The sequence below is a fragment of the Pelophylax lessonae genome, assembly GCF_965119305.1.
Source record: "Pelophylax lessonae genome assembly, chromosome: 9".
In the NCBI taxonomy this organism is placed as follows: domain Eukaryota; kingdom Metazoa; phylum Chordata; class Amphibia; order Anura; family Ranidae; genus Pelophylax; species Pelophylax lessonae.
In genome coordinates this window covers 134906685-134924184 of record NC_138776.1, presented here as the reverse complement: position 1 = coordinate 134924184, position 17500 = coordinate 134906685, and the positions used below count along the sequence as shown (strand labels likewise).

The 17500-nt window shown below is 39.0% G+C and overlaps 1 protein-coding gene across 4 annotated transcripts in view; it reads right to left on the bottom strand.

Moving 5' to 3' along the window:
- The window catches only part of MYPN (myopalladin), a 205428-nt gene that overhangs the window by 15851 nt on the left and 172077 nt on the right, over positions 1–17500 (bottom strand). For all 4 annotated transcript variants that reach the window (XM_082267451.1, XM_082267450.1, XM_082267449.1 and 1 more), the window contains 4 exons: positions 13084–13584; positions 8858–8999; positions 5570–5791; positions 2614–2763 (listed from right to left, as the gene is read on the bottom strand). In XM_082267451.1, coding sequence (XP_082123577.1) covers positions 2614–2763; positions 5570–5791; positions 8858–8999; positions 13084–13584 — 1015 coding nt within the window. The remainder of the gene's footprint in view (positions 1–2613; positions 2764–5569; positions 5792–8857; positions 9000–13083; positions 13585–17500) is intronic.

The following is a 17500-nucleotide window of genomic DNA, read 5'->3' as shown; positions in this document are numbered from 1 at the left end:
CATCGCTGGATCGCCAGGAGAAGGTAAGAGACACCGCTGCGCTCTCTGCACATCTACCCCGAGCGTGACTCGGGGATACCGATCCTGGACTAAAAAATCCACCCCGAGTCACGCTCGGGATTACCGCCAGGGAGGTTAAGGGGCCACCGTGACTAACATTTGGGAACACGTTCATCCTTATAGAGTGGCACGTTGAGGTGGCACAGCACATTGTTTTATTTTTGATGTTTTTTTGCACTTCATATGTTTTGAGAGACTTGTGTTTTTTTTTTTCATTATTGTTTTATTGAACAAAACGGACTTATTCAAAAGAATTCACATGTTTTGCACCTATTTTGATATGTGTTAGTTGCTAAATGTTATCTTTATTGATTTTTATTCATACATTAGGTTAGCGCACTATTCACTTTTTTCATTCATTCATATTCTATTTTCCAGTGCTGCTTTCCGTTTCTAGCACCTAAAAATTGCGCACCTTTCACTTTCATCATGAATAGATACAGTGCCTTAAAAAAGTCTTCATACCCCTTGAGATTTTCCACATTTTGCCATGTTAAAACCAAAAACGTAAATGTATTTTATTGGGATTTTATGTGATAGACCAACACAAATTGAAACAATTGTGAAGTAGAAGGAAGATGACAAACGGTTTTCCAAATTTTTCACAAATTAATATCGGAAAAGTGTGGTGTGCATTTGTATTCAGCCCCCTTTACTCTGATACCCCTAATTTAAATCAAGTGGAACAAAATGCCTTCAGAAGTCACCTAGTTAGTAAATAGAGACCACCTGTGTTTAATTTAATCTCAGTATTAATACAGCTGTTCTGTAAAGCCCTCACATGTTTGTTAGAGAACCTTAGTGAACAAAGAGAATTATGAAGGCCATGGAACACACCAGACATATGAGGGATACAGTTGTGGAGAAGATTGAAGCAGGGTTAAGTTATAAAAAAAATATCCCAAGCTTTGAACATCTCACTCTTCAATCCATCATTCACAAATGAAAAGAGTATGGCACAACTGCAAACCTACCAAGACATGGCCGTCCACCTAAACTGACAGGCTAGGCAAGGAGAGCATTATTTAGAGAAGCAGCCAAGAGGCTCATGGCAACTCTGGAGGAGCTGCAGAGATCCACAGCTCAGGTGGGAAAATCTGTCCACAGGACAACTGTTAGTCATGCACTCCGCAAATCTGGCCTTTATGCATGAGTGGCAAGAAGAAAGCCATTGTTGAAAGAAAGCCATAAGAAGTCCTGTTTGCAGTTTGCGAGAAGCCATGTGGGGGACACAGGAAACCTGTGGAAGAAGGTGCTCTGGTCAGATGAGACCAAAATTGAACTTTGTGGCCTAAAAGCAAAACGCTATGTGTGGCGGAAAACTAACACTGCACATAACCCTAAACACACCATCCCCATCGTGAAACATGGTGGTGGAATCATAATGCTGTGGGGATGCTTTTCTTCGGTAGAGACAGGAAAGCGGGTCAGAGATAATGGGTAGATGGATGGAGCCAAATACAGGGCAATCTTAGAAGAAAACCTGTTAGAGTCTGCAAAAGACTTGAGAATTGGGTGGAGGTTCCCTTTCCAGCAGGACAACGTCCCTAAGCCAGGGCTACAATGGAATGGTTTAAATAAAAGTTTATTAATGTGTTAGAATGGCCCAGTCAAAGTCCAGACCTAAATCCAATTAAGAATCTGTGGCAACACTTGAAAATTGCTGTTCACAGACGCTCTCTATCCAATCTGACAGAGCTTGAGCCATTTTGCAAAGAAGAATGGGTAAAATGACACTCTCTAGATGTGCAAAGCTGGTAGAGACATACACATGCATGTATTTGCAGTGAAAGTTAGTTCTACAGAGTATTGACTCAGGGGGACTGAATACAAATGCATGCCACACTTTTCAGACCTTTGTAAAAGAATTTGAAAACCATTTATCATTTTCCTTTCACTTCACAATGATGTGCCACTTTCTGTTAGTCTATAAAATAAAATCCCAATAAAATACATTTAAGTTTTTGGATGTAACATGACAAAATGTGGAAAATTTCAAGAGGTATGAATACTTTTCCAAGACACTGTATCTATTTAGATTAGTGAAATGTTCTGTTCATTTCTAAAACATATTCAGGCTAGTAGAAACTAGTGTTATATGTGCTACCTGCTAGTTGCAGATTGTAAATATGAATGTGTATTATTGTAAATTAAATTATAATTTTCTAATAAATGTAACAAATAATATGATATTTGTTTAGATTCCTGAACATAATACATTAAAAATATATGCATTCTGTGATCTCCATAACTACCTACAGCTATGATAAGCTTAGCTGCAGAAGTGACCAAACACAACTCCAGTCTTTTAGAATTCTTTCACTTCTTCCACATTTATATAGCAGGTAAAGACATGGAAGGAGTAATATGTTATAGTATGTATAGAGTTGCACTGGGCCAATGTTCTTTTACTAGTTTTGATGTAAATAATGCTTAGCGAGGTCCTTTTTTAAAATGCAAAATTAATTTGCATACACAATCTAATAATATGAAAATAATAAATAAGAACATATACATAATAGGTAAATTACACATAAAAATTGTTCTTGTTACCTGGGGATTTGCAGCCATGATTGTATAATTTCCGTCATCATCATTATTGGCATATTCTATATGTAAAGCACAGGTTCCATCTGCTTCTCTCCTCATTTTACAGTGTTCGTTTTTCTTTGAAATCTGTTTTCCATCTTTAAACCAGTAGACCTAAAACAGTTACATTGTCAAAAACAGAATACAGTATAACATTTAAAAACAGTACAGGTGATCAGGGATTGGAAAATCTGGTGCTTCGACCTCTAGCTCAGTATAGTGCTGGGGGCAAAGGGTGTAGTGGATTTTGCCATATCATTTATGGTCAGTGCACACAAAGTTGATTTTGTTTATTGGTAGATGCTGGAGAGTTAAACCACTTAGCAGTTTGGGAAGTTTAGAGAACTATATTGGTGATATCTCTACAATGAAATCCTTGGTCTGCACATTCATTTTTCATTTATTTTATATCATAGAGAAAGCAACACAGATTTTTCTGTTGAATATCTAAGACCTGTTACTAGTTCTCATGGTAACATCAAGAAGTAACATCTATCAAGTTTGAGAACCGATCACACTGGCTCAGCTTCTGAACTCTGGTAACACCAAGGACATTGAATGCAAGTATTCTTACTTCTCAATCCTATGCACCAATTTTAACCTTTTTATTATTAAACTTTATTTTGAAAAGTGTTAATCTTGTCCCTAAGCTCTTAATGCAAACTAACAACGAACCTGTCTCTTGAAGAGTGCTACTGTATAGAATAAATCCTCTGAACATTCCTGTCTGTGGTGACAGTGCATGTTACAGACGATTATTCTAATATCATAATTGGTATTTCTAAAATTACGAATGTCCGCTGGACTCATCATAACGTAGCGGTGGTGGCAGTGAAAGGGTTAATTGCTTAATTAGCCCAGTGACAATCGCTCTCAGCCTGCTGGCATCTAGATTGTGGTCCCGCAAGCTGGAAAATCTATGTGCCGGGTGCAGCTGAGAGTGGCATTGTTACGCAAGTGACGGCAGGGTGTGAGATTGTCTGGTCCTTGGTCCCGAGTTAGTGAGAAGGGCAGGGATCTGATACCCGCCACCGTCGCATAAAGCGACGGTGGGTCTATGAAAATATAAATCACGGAGATCTCGGCTCCGTGAGTTATATTTTCATAGAGCCGCCGCCGCCGCTTTTATATTTTGGAGCCGAGATCAGGGAAGTCAGAGGGGTTGGAGCGGAGATGATTTAATGTTGCAGCGGTGATGATTTAATGTACCCGCGGCAACAGCTGATGCGGTGTAATGTTAAGAAGCATGCTCACAGCTCCCTACCCTCCGGAGCTGTGAGCATGCGCAGTGGTAAGCTGCTCAGCTGTTCAATGATGTAGGTGCACAGGAAGTGACAAGGGTAGGGAATTTTCACGGGTAGGGTTTTTTTATGGAACACCCCTATTAGTCCTGTTTACCATTATCACTAAGAGTGAAAGTGAAACAAAATCCTAACATTTGGGTTGTGTCACCAGAACCAGAATTGGATGGAATCTTCCAATTGGTTAATGGAATCTTCCAATTGGTTAATGGAATCTTCCAATCGGGACACTAGTATTGGTGACCCTGGTGACAGCCAGGATTTCCCTCACTTTGGAGGGATTACCTCTCACTTCCTGTTTTGGCTATGGAGCAGGACATAAAGGGAAATCTTTCCAAATAGACACAGATGGCAAACAACTAACCTAACAGTTAATCTATCCAAACTAAAGGCCCGTACACACGTGCAGATTGTCGGCCGACGACCGATCGGCCGATTTTCGGCTTGTTGGTATGATGCTTCCGACAGCCGACAGCGCACTTTCGGCCGAAAATAATCTGTCGTGCAAGCATTAAAATTTTTGTATGCCGACACCAGAGCGGCCGATTGTTCGCCAGTCAATACAGAATTCGGCCGACAGACAGCAGATTTGCAAGACTGGGCATGCTCAGAAAGGAAAAAACACAGGGAAAGTTAACCATCACATGACATCACTTCTGCAGTCGGCTGTAGTCGGCGGACAAAATTCTTGTGCAGTCTTTTGCACTTTTCAACAGACACGACAGCCCGGGGACAAAAGACAGCCGATCGTTCGGCCGACGATCTGCACATGTGTACGGGGCATAAGGGGAAAAAAAGTTTTACCTTTTAGTCCTACTTTATTTTACACACTATTGCTACATATGTCTGCCATTTATACCAACAGCCTCTGTTTATTATTATGATATAGATACTGAAGACATTCTAGGTTTGGTTCTTAATGCCTAGGTCATAGATTGGCCTAATGTGACTTAAACAGATAATAACAGATGAAGATATAACTATGCAATACTTTTAAATTGGTGTGATGGTAACAGCCAAAAATTGTCTTATCCCTTAATTAGAAAAAAAAAACTATAGTGGTTTTAGGTAAACTGTATTTATGTGTTTTTTAAAGTGTATATAAGCTGATAAACATTTATATAAACATTGTATATCACCATTCTTATTTGTGTAAAATACCAATTTTTAATTTTTAAAATTAAACATTGGATTCAGGTTGTTTTCATTCTTTCATGAGTGCAGTGCATGCTGTGCTCTCTTAGAAGAAAGCCCAGCACTAGCTTGCCCTTATCTATTGCTCTTGCAGAATGGAGATGCAGAGAAGGCTATGCAGGAGAGAAGGAGATGGTGTGTCCTTCTTCTCAGTTCTGTGTTCTGTGTGTGTGTCCTGAGATCCTGTTATTCTGTACAACACAACAGAAAATCATCAATCTGAGATTCAGGAGCATCGGATTTGGACTTGCCACTAACTGGCTACAAAACAACAGTACTGTAAATATGAAACATTTATATGCAGTTATACATGACTAAATGGATATAAAAGAGCTATATCTTGTACTCCTGAACATATTACATTAGCAAAAACATATGTAAAACACTATTCATTCTCTTTAAGAGCTTCAAACCATTTCACTTACTTTAGGTATAGGTATCCCAACAACTTTGCACGTAAATGTGACTGATGCACCTTCTACAACACGGAAGTGTTTCAGCCTACGATCGAAGATAGGTGCAATACATTTTCCTGTAGGGATCTCATCATGTTCTACTTCATCATCTGATTCATCAACTGGGGTGCGCTCCAAGCGAAACTCTATCTCATTCATCAGCCTCTGTTCAAAATTTGATATTTTATATTCCTGCAAGTATGGAAATTGAACACCATTTAGTTTCCTTAAAGTACGGTATCTTCTTTTTATTATGAATACAAACTTTCTTTGGAAGGATTAAATTTCAAACAGCACTAACAATCCCAGACAGAACATAATTTCCTACCCCAAGGTGTCTTTCTGCTAGTCAGCCACATATAGAATCACCACTGCAGTGAAAACCCTCTACTTTTGAAAATGCTATTTGCCTGGCTGTTGTACTGATCAACAACTTTACCCCCAGCCGCCGCAGATGTACTGCGACAGGCTGGCTCACCCAGGCAAAGTCCCGTACATGGGAGGAGCCCTCATTCGTCAGCTGGGGAGCCAGTGCATGTGACAGGCGGCTCCGATGGCCGTCGGCCACTCGCAATCTCTCCCCGCTGACAGAGAAGGACGGACGGCTGATGTAAACACAGCCATCCGTCATTCTCCTTGAGATGATCACAGAGACCATGCAATCCTGCTATATAGGATCGCTATATAGGATCGCATGTCTCTATGGTCATCTCACAAGCCCAACCCCCCCCACAGTTAGAATCACTCCCCTAGGCTTACATTTAACCCCTTCATCACCCTCCCTCAGGGTTAACCCCTTCCCTGCCAGTGTCCTTATTACAGTAACAGTGCAAATTTTTAGCACTGATTACTGTAGTAATGTCACTGGTACCCCCAAAAGTGTCAAAAATGTCAGTTAGGGGTCCGATCTGTCTGCCGCAATGTCGCAGTCCCGCTAAAAATCGCAGATTGCCGCCGTAACTAGTAAAAAAAAAAAACAATAAAAATGACATAAATCTTTCCAGTAGTTAGTAAACACAATAACTTTAGCGGAAACTGATCAAAATAAGCTTATTGCGATTTTTTTTAACAAAAATATGTAGCAGAAAACAAATTGGCCTAAAATGTTAAAAAATTTTGAATTTTTCATTTTTTTTGGGAATGTTATATAGCAGAATGTGAAAAATATTGTTTTTTTTTTTTTCAAAATTGTCGCTATTTTTTTGTTTATAGAGCAAAAAATAAAAATCGCAGATGTGATCAAATACCACCAAAAGAAAGCTCTATTTGTGGGAAGAAAAGGATGCAAATTTTGTATGGGTACCGCGTCGCACGACCGCGCAATTGTCCGTTAAAATTGCCGAATCGCAAAATAGGGCCAGGTCTTTAAGCAGCAAAATCTTCCAGTCTTAAAGTGGTTAAATAGCCTTTAATTTTCCTGAGTTACCAACCCGAAACAAATATGCAGATACAATTTGACTTTCTTTATATGCATACTTGTTCTGACCACTCAGAAAAAATTGGATCTAAGGTCTTAAGGTATCAGAACAACAGCCAGGAAAATACTATTCACCCCCCCCCCCCCCCCACTCAGCTTTATTTTTTTTTCGTGACAGGTACGTTTTTAAATAACACCGGGTGAGCCTACCATGAAATTCCTTGTTCAGGCACTACCTGTTACAAAGTGTTGGTTTGTCCCTGTCTCCTAATAGTACTCAGGGAGCGTTGTCACCCTGTCTTGTGCAGTCACAAAATAAAACAAGCACACTGGCTCCTAGTGCAGTAACCTTTATAAAATGAATAAAATATATGAAAAGTTTTACTCTCATTTGTAGGCAAATATTAGGGATGTCAACCAATGCATGGCCATCAACTCTGATGTCAGCTACACCGTGGACCTGCGCTCACACAGGCTGTCACACCACAAGCTCACTGCAGGGCAAGGGAGTGTTCCTAGCCGCCCGGCGGCTGAAACTGTTTACGGCACAACCAAACAGCAATGGATGTTTACACTGACAAGCACATGACACACTGTTGACTTTGACTGGATTATGACTTTGGGCTGGCATAGCAGGTCACTTTGGCAGTAGCACATGTTATCAACACCTTATCTTCTGCACCTGTGATGAGTGGTCATGCTGATTTACAGGTATTGTCCACTGCTGCCCTTATCAGGAAGCCAGTTCAGTAGAACTGACACTATAGTGAGTGCATGTAGAAAGGAAGTGGCTTTATGAGGCTGGGTGATGGGATCATCAAGTTAGGGTTTGCTATTCAGCACTGTGCTACTTTAACTGGCAATTGCCATGCAACACTGTACAGAAAAATAAATATATATAATTTATTTCATGAAAATAAAGCTTTCTTTTGGTGGTATTTGATCACCACTGTTTTTTTTATTTTTTTATTATATAAATGAAAAAAGACCAAAAATTTGGAAAAAAAATGATATATTCTACTTTCTATTATAACACATATCCAATCATTTATCCAAAATTCACATATCCAAAAATGAAAAAAAAAATTAATTTGTTCAAAAATTCAGGGCAAAATGTTTTCTGCTACATGCCTTTGGTAAAAAAACAAAAATCCTAATAAGTGTTTCTTTATTGGTTTGTGTGAAGGTTAGAGTGCTACAAACTATGGTATATATACCGCCATTTAAGTAGCTATAGATGCTATACTGTAATGGTGGTAATCAGCAACTTATAGCATGACTGTGATAGGATGGCGGACAATCTAGTGCTAACAGACACTGGCTGGGAGAGTCACTAACAGGCGACGTCAGTGGCACTAGTGCAGTGATCACTGATAATACTGTACACTGACACTATACTAATGACACTGCCTAGGCAATAAACGTGTTAACTGTGTGCCTAACAAGTGTAATGTGGGCTGCTTTTTCTTACTAATCTGGCCGTTTTTCTCCCTGCTTTTCATGGAGAAGAAACAGCCAGACTGCTGTTAACTGTACACAGAGTTCTGTGTACACAGGCGATCAGCAGTTTCAGCCGAAATCATTGGCTGAAATCTGCTGCCAAACTTGTGCTGTGTCCAATCAACGCACGGTTCGGTAAGGGGTGCGCACATGCCCGCCCCAAACCTGGAAGCTAGCTATACATGCACATGTACATTGTTGTGCCTGCACCTGCCGCCGGCTTGCAGTATATTTACTGTGAGCAGTCAGCAGGAGGTTAAAGCCACAGGATTAGCATGAAGGCCAAGCAATGAACATTTTCAGGAGCATGACATAATGACTATATAGTAGACATTACACACCTGTTGCCGAGGGTGTGCATCCTCTCTAAAAGAGAGTTTCTTTTCTAACTCCCGTACCACCAAATCCTTATTTTCACGAATTTGATCATGAGGTGTAAACCTTACAAGATTTGATGTTTTCTTTAATGTAGCTTGAAGAGGCCTTGGGATTAAAATGACATTGTATTGTTAAAATATTATAATTATTACTCAAATCACATCTAGTTCTAGGCACAGAACAAAATGGTCTAAATCTGCATTCTGGTCAATAAAGATATTAGACATATTTTTTAAAAATGAAATCTGCAGTTAGTTTTTTGCAGAACAAAGAGAAACAAACTGGGGTATAAAACAAGTTAGATAACACTATTATTGGACATTATATAAATATTCTGATGAAGTAATATTACACAATCAACCTTAATAACAAAAAGTTACATGCTAATGTAAATTCTAATACAGTTTATTTGATGTCCTCATATATTCAATTTTTCTATACCCAAGAGACAAGATGCTGTGTTGCAAGGAGTGAAAATAATATTTTATATGCATTCCTGTATTTAGTTTGAAGAGTATAGTCAAACAATAGTTTACCCTATGTTCTGCTATTTAGGGTGTTCAAAGGCGGAAAGTGGGAATCTATGTTCAGGATGAAAAAAGAGGGTTAAAGTAAAGTACATAAGAGCAAGAGAAGCATGAGTCTGAAGTTTTAAGGATCATCTGCATATTTAAAATGTATTTATAGCCAAAACTTTTTTTTTTTTTTTTTAGATTTGGGAAGCTATAGAACCCCTGTCAGGATTACTGCTATCCGATGTTTTGTTAGAGAGATCTCCTCTTACTCACTGTCCCTAGGACAACCTTTAACTCAGACATTAAGTAAAGGAACAACCCCCCCCCCCCTTATCAACAAAGACAGAATAAAAATGCTTAAATGCTTTTTTAAAGTTAAGTTGGGGAGTGTTAGAACCTCTGTTACCCATTTATTCTTGTCTGTTTTCCTGTTGCAAATTTTCCCTCACCTCTCGTCTGGTAAATTATTGTCCCCAGAACAGAAGTTTATTTATTTATTTCAGGTACTTATATAGCACCGTCAATTTACGCAGCGCTTTACATATAGATTGCACATTCACATCAGTCCCTACCCTCAAGGAGCTTACAATTTAAGGTCCCTAACTAACATTCATACATACACATACCAGGGCCAATTTTGACAGGAGCAAAAAATAACCTACCAGCATGTCTTTGGAGTGTGGGAGTGTTGTGGAAATTGCATATTACATATTTCCTTATTAATACAGTGGCTCACTAATGCATTGTAGCCTCCAAGTTCTGGTCAAGAAGCCATATAAGGTCATACCTTTCTGATGTAAAGGCTTGGCTTGAGGAATGCAGTATAACAAAGCCTACCCTTCCCTTTTTAAAGTATTAGTCACTTTCCAAACAATGGATAAGCAAGCCCTTTTCTCCTCAGGACAAAGGGTGTTGGCTTGGAGGGGATGGTATATTCTAAATACCCCTGCCCAAGCTATTAAGAGTCAGTCTCACACAGAACATCAAGGAAGCAAGTGCCTTGATCCTGACTCCCTGTGCCATGTGCATAATAGCAAAAGGGACTCCATGGCGAGAAACATCTTTAGTTAATTTTTCTTAAATTTCTTTATCTTTATCTGTATCTGCCAGTCTTGTATTATGTTCTTAATATTGTAATAGTTTTGTATGTACAGATTGCTTTTATATAGTAAAAGCACATTTATACACTGCAGAGGTTTGAGCTTCCTTGATTATACTGCAAAGTAACCTTGCTAGATAGACGGGAGGAAACTGGAGTGCACGGAGGAAACCCACGCAGGCACAGGGAGAACATGCAAACTTCAAGCAGGTAGCGTCGTAATTGGGATTCAGCCCAGCGACTCTTTTGCTGCTACACAAAAGTACTAACCACTACACCACTGTGCAGTTGGAGGAAATCTGAAAGTCTCTCTAATGGTGGCCATACACACTTTGATAAATGATCAGTTTATTTTCTGAGCAATCTCTTCCAATAGTAATAATTGATTCATAGTTTAAAACCCATTTGATTGATCTGCCACACACGAGGTAGTGGTTTTCACTTTCAACTAGTTTTTATTGCGGTATAAATGCAATCAATATATCAATCAAAATACAATTGTAACTTCTCATAAATGAACCATCGCATCTCTGTTTCTTCCATTGAACCATGTAATTTTAACAATTGAAAAAAAGGATCGTATTTATGAACAAAGTATCTCAGTGATGCCAACTTATGCATAACAATCAATCATTTTTTGGCCAATCAACTAAGTTTGATTGAATTTGATCAAAATTGAGTCTTAAATTCATCCGAAGGGAAGGTATGCCTATTTGATTGTTTGCAGATTCAAACATTTTGATTGAAACGCACATCAACTGAATAAATATAAGGAAGCGTGTGTGGCCATCATTACCCAGCCATGGATAGCAGTTAACCAAACCTGACAGGGGTTCTAACTTTTCTCCATTTTATTAAAACTAAAAAAATATGGTTAAATATAGATACAATTTGATGATACTCAATAAATTGTTCACAATGGGCTGGAGCTACTAAAGAATTAAAGATTATTAAAGAGAATGTTCATTGAGCTTTATGAATAGGATGAACCTGTGTTCACTTCCATAAAAAAAAAAATCATGTTCTAGTAAATATCCTGTTTTTATAACTTATGTTGCACATTGGTATTGAAAGTGAATATAGGTTCAATATAGGTTCACTGTATTTAATAGGATTAACTTTGGAAGGTGAAAAAACCCATTGCTTAGTGAACAGCTGCTACTCCTTTAGTAAATTGAAGCCAATGACTTTGGGCAGTCATTGTCATTCGAAAAATCATTTTACCCTGCCTGAAAATTTCAGAGAGTTGTAGTTGTTTGTTCCAACGTTAGTGAATGAACCTTTATTCTAAATGGCTTTAGCCATCTTTCTACATACAGTTCCTGCAATCTCCCTGTGCTAGATTTTGACTTAAAACAGTCACATCATATAAAACTATCCCACATTTCAGAGTGTGATCAAACTAATGAAGCAAAAGGGTAGACAGCGCTCATAAGTAAATAACCCCCCAAAAAATGTACAAATAGATGTATAACAACAGTAGTTTTAAAACACCAATTATTGCTTAAATAAAGTGACTGTGCACAGCATATATACACTTATAAGTGCTAAAAATTGTGCTAAAAAATATTAAGTTTATAAAGTGACTGTGCACAAAGTGATTTGGAATGTGCAAAATATACACTTTATATGCAATATATATAATAGTCCAAGAATAAGTGTTTATAGTGCAATTACTTGAGATAAAGTGCCAAAGGTGCTCAAATAGGACTGGTGAGAATCCTGTGGGACTTGTGGTGTGGTGTATCCTTCACCTATAATGCAGCCCACTTACCAGATGACCTCTTGGGGTCTAGCGTGGGTAAGTGGTTCTTTGGGTGAATTCTGGGATCCCTCTAGTTGATAGGGTGAATTATGGGGTCCCTCTAGTTGATAGGGGGCATCAAAGACCCTCCTCTGGAATGGGGGTATATTCCTTGTGGGGGCTCTGCTGTATACTCTGTACAGAGCGCGGTAGAACTGTATTCCACTCCTCCTAAATCCCGCTCATAAGTATTATTGGTGGTAGGGGTCACAGCATATAAACGATAAAGGATGCGGGGAGACTCATAGTGTAGTATTCAGATGTAACATTTATTTAAAAAAGTAGTCACTTACATTTGGATAAGCAAATGCCGGCTCACTGTGCAAAAACGCTGTTCCGTTCCCGCTTTCGGTTTCCGGCTACCGGTTTGCGTTCCACAGACCGGATGTGACAAAGGGAAGTACCTCAGGACCCGATGCGTTTCGTCAGCAAAGCGTCTGACGTCATCAGGGATTTGTGATAAAACTAAGCCTATTTTATCCGTGAAAACTCATTGCAGTACTGCAATACTGCTAAACCCCATACAAACAGCTACTGTAAATAAACCCTAAGAATAAGAAGGAGGACTTATATTTACCTTCAAAATACAAAAGGAATTTTATAGGTGAAAACAACTACATCTCACTCTTATCCTTTATAACATTATATCTATCCTATTGACGAAAACAGCTGCAAATATAAAAGTCCCATTGGAATCCAACCTCATCTATCATTTGGCAAGTATTAACCAGAAAATGAATTTAAATGTGAGAGATGACCCTGATTACTTACATGGAAGAACTCTTTGGCAGGCCCATTGAGTTTGTTGGAGCTGGTGATGGAGATAATGAAGGAAGAACAGAACTAAGAAAGGCAACGGGGTTTTGAATCCGTGGAGGAGAGACAGGAGATTGTAATACAGTCTGTGCTTGGAATTGGTTCTTGCTTGGCAGTGTAGAAGATGGTGAAGATAATGTTGAATCTGTAGCATTGAATGGAAATTGTCCAGAGGACAAAAACGTTGCAACCTCGGGGTAAATGCTGTTGGTATTCTGAGTGCCAGCTGTCCATGGCCTTATAGGTGTACCAGTGTTAGCTGTAGGCACTGGGTATACATTTACTAGATCTTGACTTGAAAGATGCTGCTGAGGACGAGCAAACATGTAAGGGGATGCAGAATTTTGGACAGCTGAATTCAGTGGGACATCTCTTGCTGTGGAATTGGAGGTTGAAGGTTGAAATTGCTGCTCACTGATAACCTGATTATGCAGCTGTTGTAGTTTCATTGGGTCTCTGTAAAATACACATTAATATTTGTTAGCAAACTTATACTTGGGTACCACTCATAAGAAGATACTGATTAGTACATCTGTTCTGAAGAGAATACTTCTTAGCTACTGTAAGTAAATGTTTATTTTGCATTGGGAACATTCTATTCTCCTTTAGTAAGTCAACACTATTCTCTTTATAACCCGAAACGGCACTAAATTCAGTGGCCCAGTACACAGTGCTGTGTCCAAAATCTATTGGACATAGAGTGATAATGGTGGCTTAGAGATTTCATTGAGATTTTTGGAAGAACAAAGATGAAGTTTGTTTAGCCACAATGTTTAAAGTGTATGTAACAATGAACTTGTGGGTATTTTTGGGGCACATAATGGATATACCATTGAAAGTGTTTTGTTACATCTGTATAATAAGTTGAAAAATAAAATATACCTGTTGATCTTCCTGGAAATCTTGTGAGTGGATAACTTCCTATAACCTCTGCCTGTGCCGACTGTTATCAATTAGATTGACTACAGAACTACACCCCTTTATGTTTTGGACAATAGAGGTGGAGTTGGGTTCCATAGTCCTGTCTCATTTCTGTTGTCCTGGGTACATGAGTAGCGATCTGACCTCTGGCGGGATTATCCAAGAAGGGAAACCACGATAGAGTCATAACATCTGTGAAGTTAATTGGGAGTCTGACAGTGTCTAGTGGCTGATTAAGCGCTGTTTGACCCCTTATAACTAAGTGGTCTATATGTGAGGGTAAAAGCCCAGTGTTTGTAGGTGGATTATTTTAACCACTCATGGAAGAATATTAGACATACACCTGAGATGCTCTTCATGCCTCTAACTTCATTCGATTTATACGGACATTTTGAAAGGATTTTATTTATTTTAAAAGCCCTGCCTTTTATTTCTATTCTTGTCAATTGTTGCCAACAATTTGTGCTACCCACTTTTTCTAGTGTACTTTTGTTACCTTAAAGAGTAAATCCACTTTTGTTGAGAAAAAAACATTCTCCTCTGGGTAATCCTATGTACATTGCAAGGATTTTAACAAACTTTGTTACAGATTCCTACCTTTTGATATTATGAAGAAATCACAGTTTGTTTGTCTGTCTCCATGTGGAAAGTGAATCTAATGGGAGTGCTTTCATAATTATCAACCAGCTGCTGCACCTGCAGGGCTCTAATGAGGAAAAATAGCCGGGTTTGCATCCCTTTAGGCGTAATTTCCTATTGGGAGTATCTCACCAAAAATGTAATTTTTGTTGCAGGGGAGGCCTGAAATCTGACTTGTATCTCAGTGAAGACTTCTGGGAAAAACAGTAAGCCAATCACACGAGCAGGAAATGTTTCTGGTGGGTGTTCTGTACACATTCTGTGTACAGAACACCTCCAGGTAGACATATTGCATTTTACAGAAAAATACAGAACTGCAGATTAAAAAGGAAAGTTCATTTTTAATAACATTTAATTACAATATGACTTGTGTAGCAATTGTATATGCTAAATCATTTTTATTTTTATTTTTTTTGCTATTTTTTCCCCCACGAAAGTGGAGTTACTCTTTAAGCACAGGTGAATTTTTTATATTTTGTTGTTAAAATTTCTGACTTGCCAAAGTAGACACTTTGTGCAGATACTACAGCCAAATATCCTTGTGGCATTCTTCCTACAATGAAAATAAAATATTGAGTGCAAAAGAGCCCCATATCATAACACTCTTTGACAGTGGGTGTTATAATATAAGGAAATATTGTTTTGCCTAATCAATAAAATATAAGAACCCTGTGGGATGAACCGAAGAGTTTAAATTTAGATTTTTTGGTCCACAAGACCTTTTTCTTATCTTCTGTAATCTCCTGGCTATGGTTAATGACCCAGACAAGCCTCTTTGTCTACTTTTGCCATTTTAGCCACTTGCTGACCACCCTATAGCAGTTTTACTGCTACAGGGCAGCAGCTCTGCAGCAGATCATGTATATATACGTGATCCTGCACTTTCACCTGCAGGGGGAAGACGCACCGCTGACGGGCCGCTTCCACTATGATTATTCACAGCAGGTGTCAGGCATTCAATGTCTGCCTACACCTGCCGATCGTGGGACAGAAACTCAGAACAGAGCTCTGTAAACAAGGCAGAGTTCCATTCTGACAGGGGGGGAATGGATGGATTTTGTGTTCCGGCAAAGCAGGGACTAGACTCCACCTCTTCCCCTAGTAAAAGCAGCACACATAGTAAACACAAACACTGGCTAGCTACACAGGTAACCCTTTAATCGCCTTAGGTGTTTAACGCCTTCCCAGCCAGCCAATATCGCAATCCCGCTGTAAGTCGCTGATCGCCACCATAACTAGTAAAAAAAAAATTCCATACATTCATACCATAGTTTGTAGATGCTAAAACGTTCGCGTAAACCAATCAATATACATTTATTGGGATTTTTTACCAAAAACATGTAGGAGAAAACATATTTGCCTACATTTTTTTAAGAAATTAGATTTTAAATATTTTTTATTGGATATGATTTATAGTAGAAAATAAAAAATATTGTTTTTTTTTTTCAACATTGTTGGTCTTTTTTGTTCATGGCGCAAAAAATAAAAAATGTAGTGGTGATCAAATACTACCAAAAAAAAGCTCTATTCATTGGGAAAAAATGACACATTTTATTTGGGTACAGTGTTGTATGACCATGCAATTGTCAGTTAACCACTTGCCGACCGCCGCAAGTACATATACTGCGGCGGTCAGCCCCGTACGTCACTCGCCTGATGCCAATAGGGGGCGAGTGACAAATTGGCCTAAAATGTTAAAAAAATTTTAACCTTTGATCGTTTATTGCTCACCCTTATAGCATTTCAGGTTATTGATTGAATATGAACTATTTATATTTCTATAAAAACTTGAAAAGGTACTGTTCTGAAGCTTCTGATCAGCAAAGCATGTACTTTATAAACTTTCAAACACCACTGACTTTATCTTCCACTAAAAGTAGTGGCTATCGCTCATACTAGAGGGTCTAGAGGAGTAACACAACAACCATGTGAACTGGAGAAGATAGTTTGTTGCTATGGTTGCTAACAAAGACTGTATGAGGTTCAAGTTTACATGCTATCAGTTTGTTCTAAATCATATTTACATATGTATCATTTACAAGTACTCCCAAATCTGTTATCACAGCTGTTTGTCCCTCTAACTTTACTGATATTATATGCAGTCAATAATTGCGTATAAAGTCTGCATATACTACCAAAAAAAAGCTCTATTCATTGGGAAAAAATTACACATTTTATTTGGGTACAGTGTTGTATGACCATGCAATTGTCAGTTAACCACTTGCCGACCGCCGCAAGTACATATACTGCGGCGGTCAGCCCCATACGTCACTCGCCTGATGCCAATAGGGGGCGAGCGCGCGCTGCCGGAGGCGCGCTCCTGCTCGCTCGACTGTGATCCCCGCGTGTGTGACCGGCGGACACGATGTCCGCCGGTCACTCGCGATCGTCTGTTACAGAGGCAGAAAGGCAGGCGGCTAATGTAAAAAAAGCCGCCTGTCATTCTCCCTTGTGTAAATGCAGAGATAATATGGTCCTGCTATGCAGGATCGTATATCTCTGTAGTTACACAAACAGCCACATCCCATAACAGTTAGAAGCACGCCCCTAGGGACACACTTAACCCCTCCTTCTCCAATACAGTTGACCCCTTCCCTGCCAGTGTCATTTTTACAGTAACAGTGCATATGTATAGCACTGATTACTGTGGTAATGTCACTGGTACCCCCAAAAGTGTCAAAAATGTCAGTCAAGGGTCCGATCTGTCCGCCGCAATGTCGCAGTCCCGCAAAAAAAAAAAACGCAGATCGCCGCCATTACTCGTTAAAAAAAATACAATAAAAATGACAAAAATCTTTCCCTTAGTTAGTAA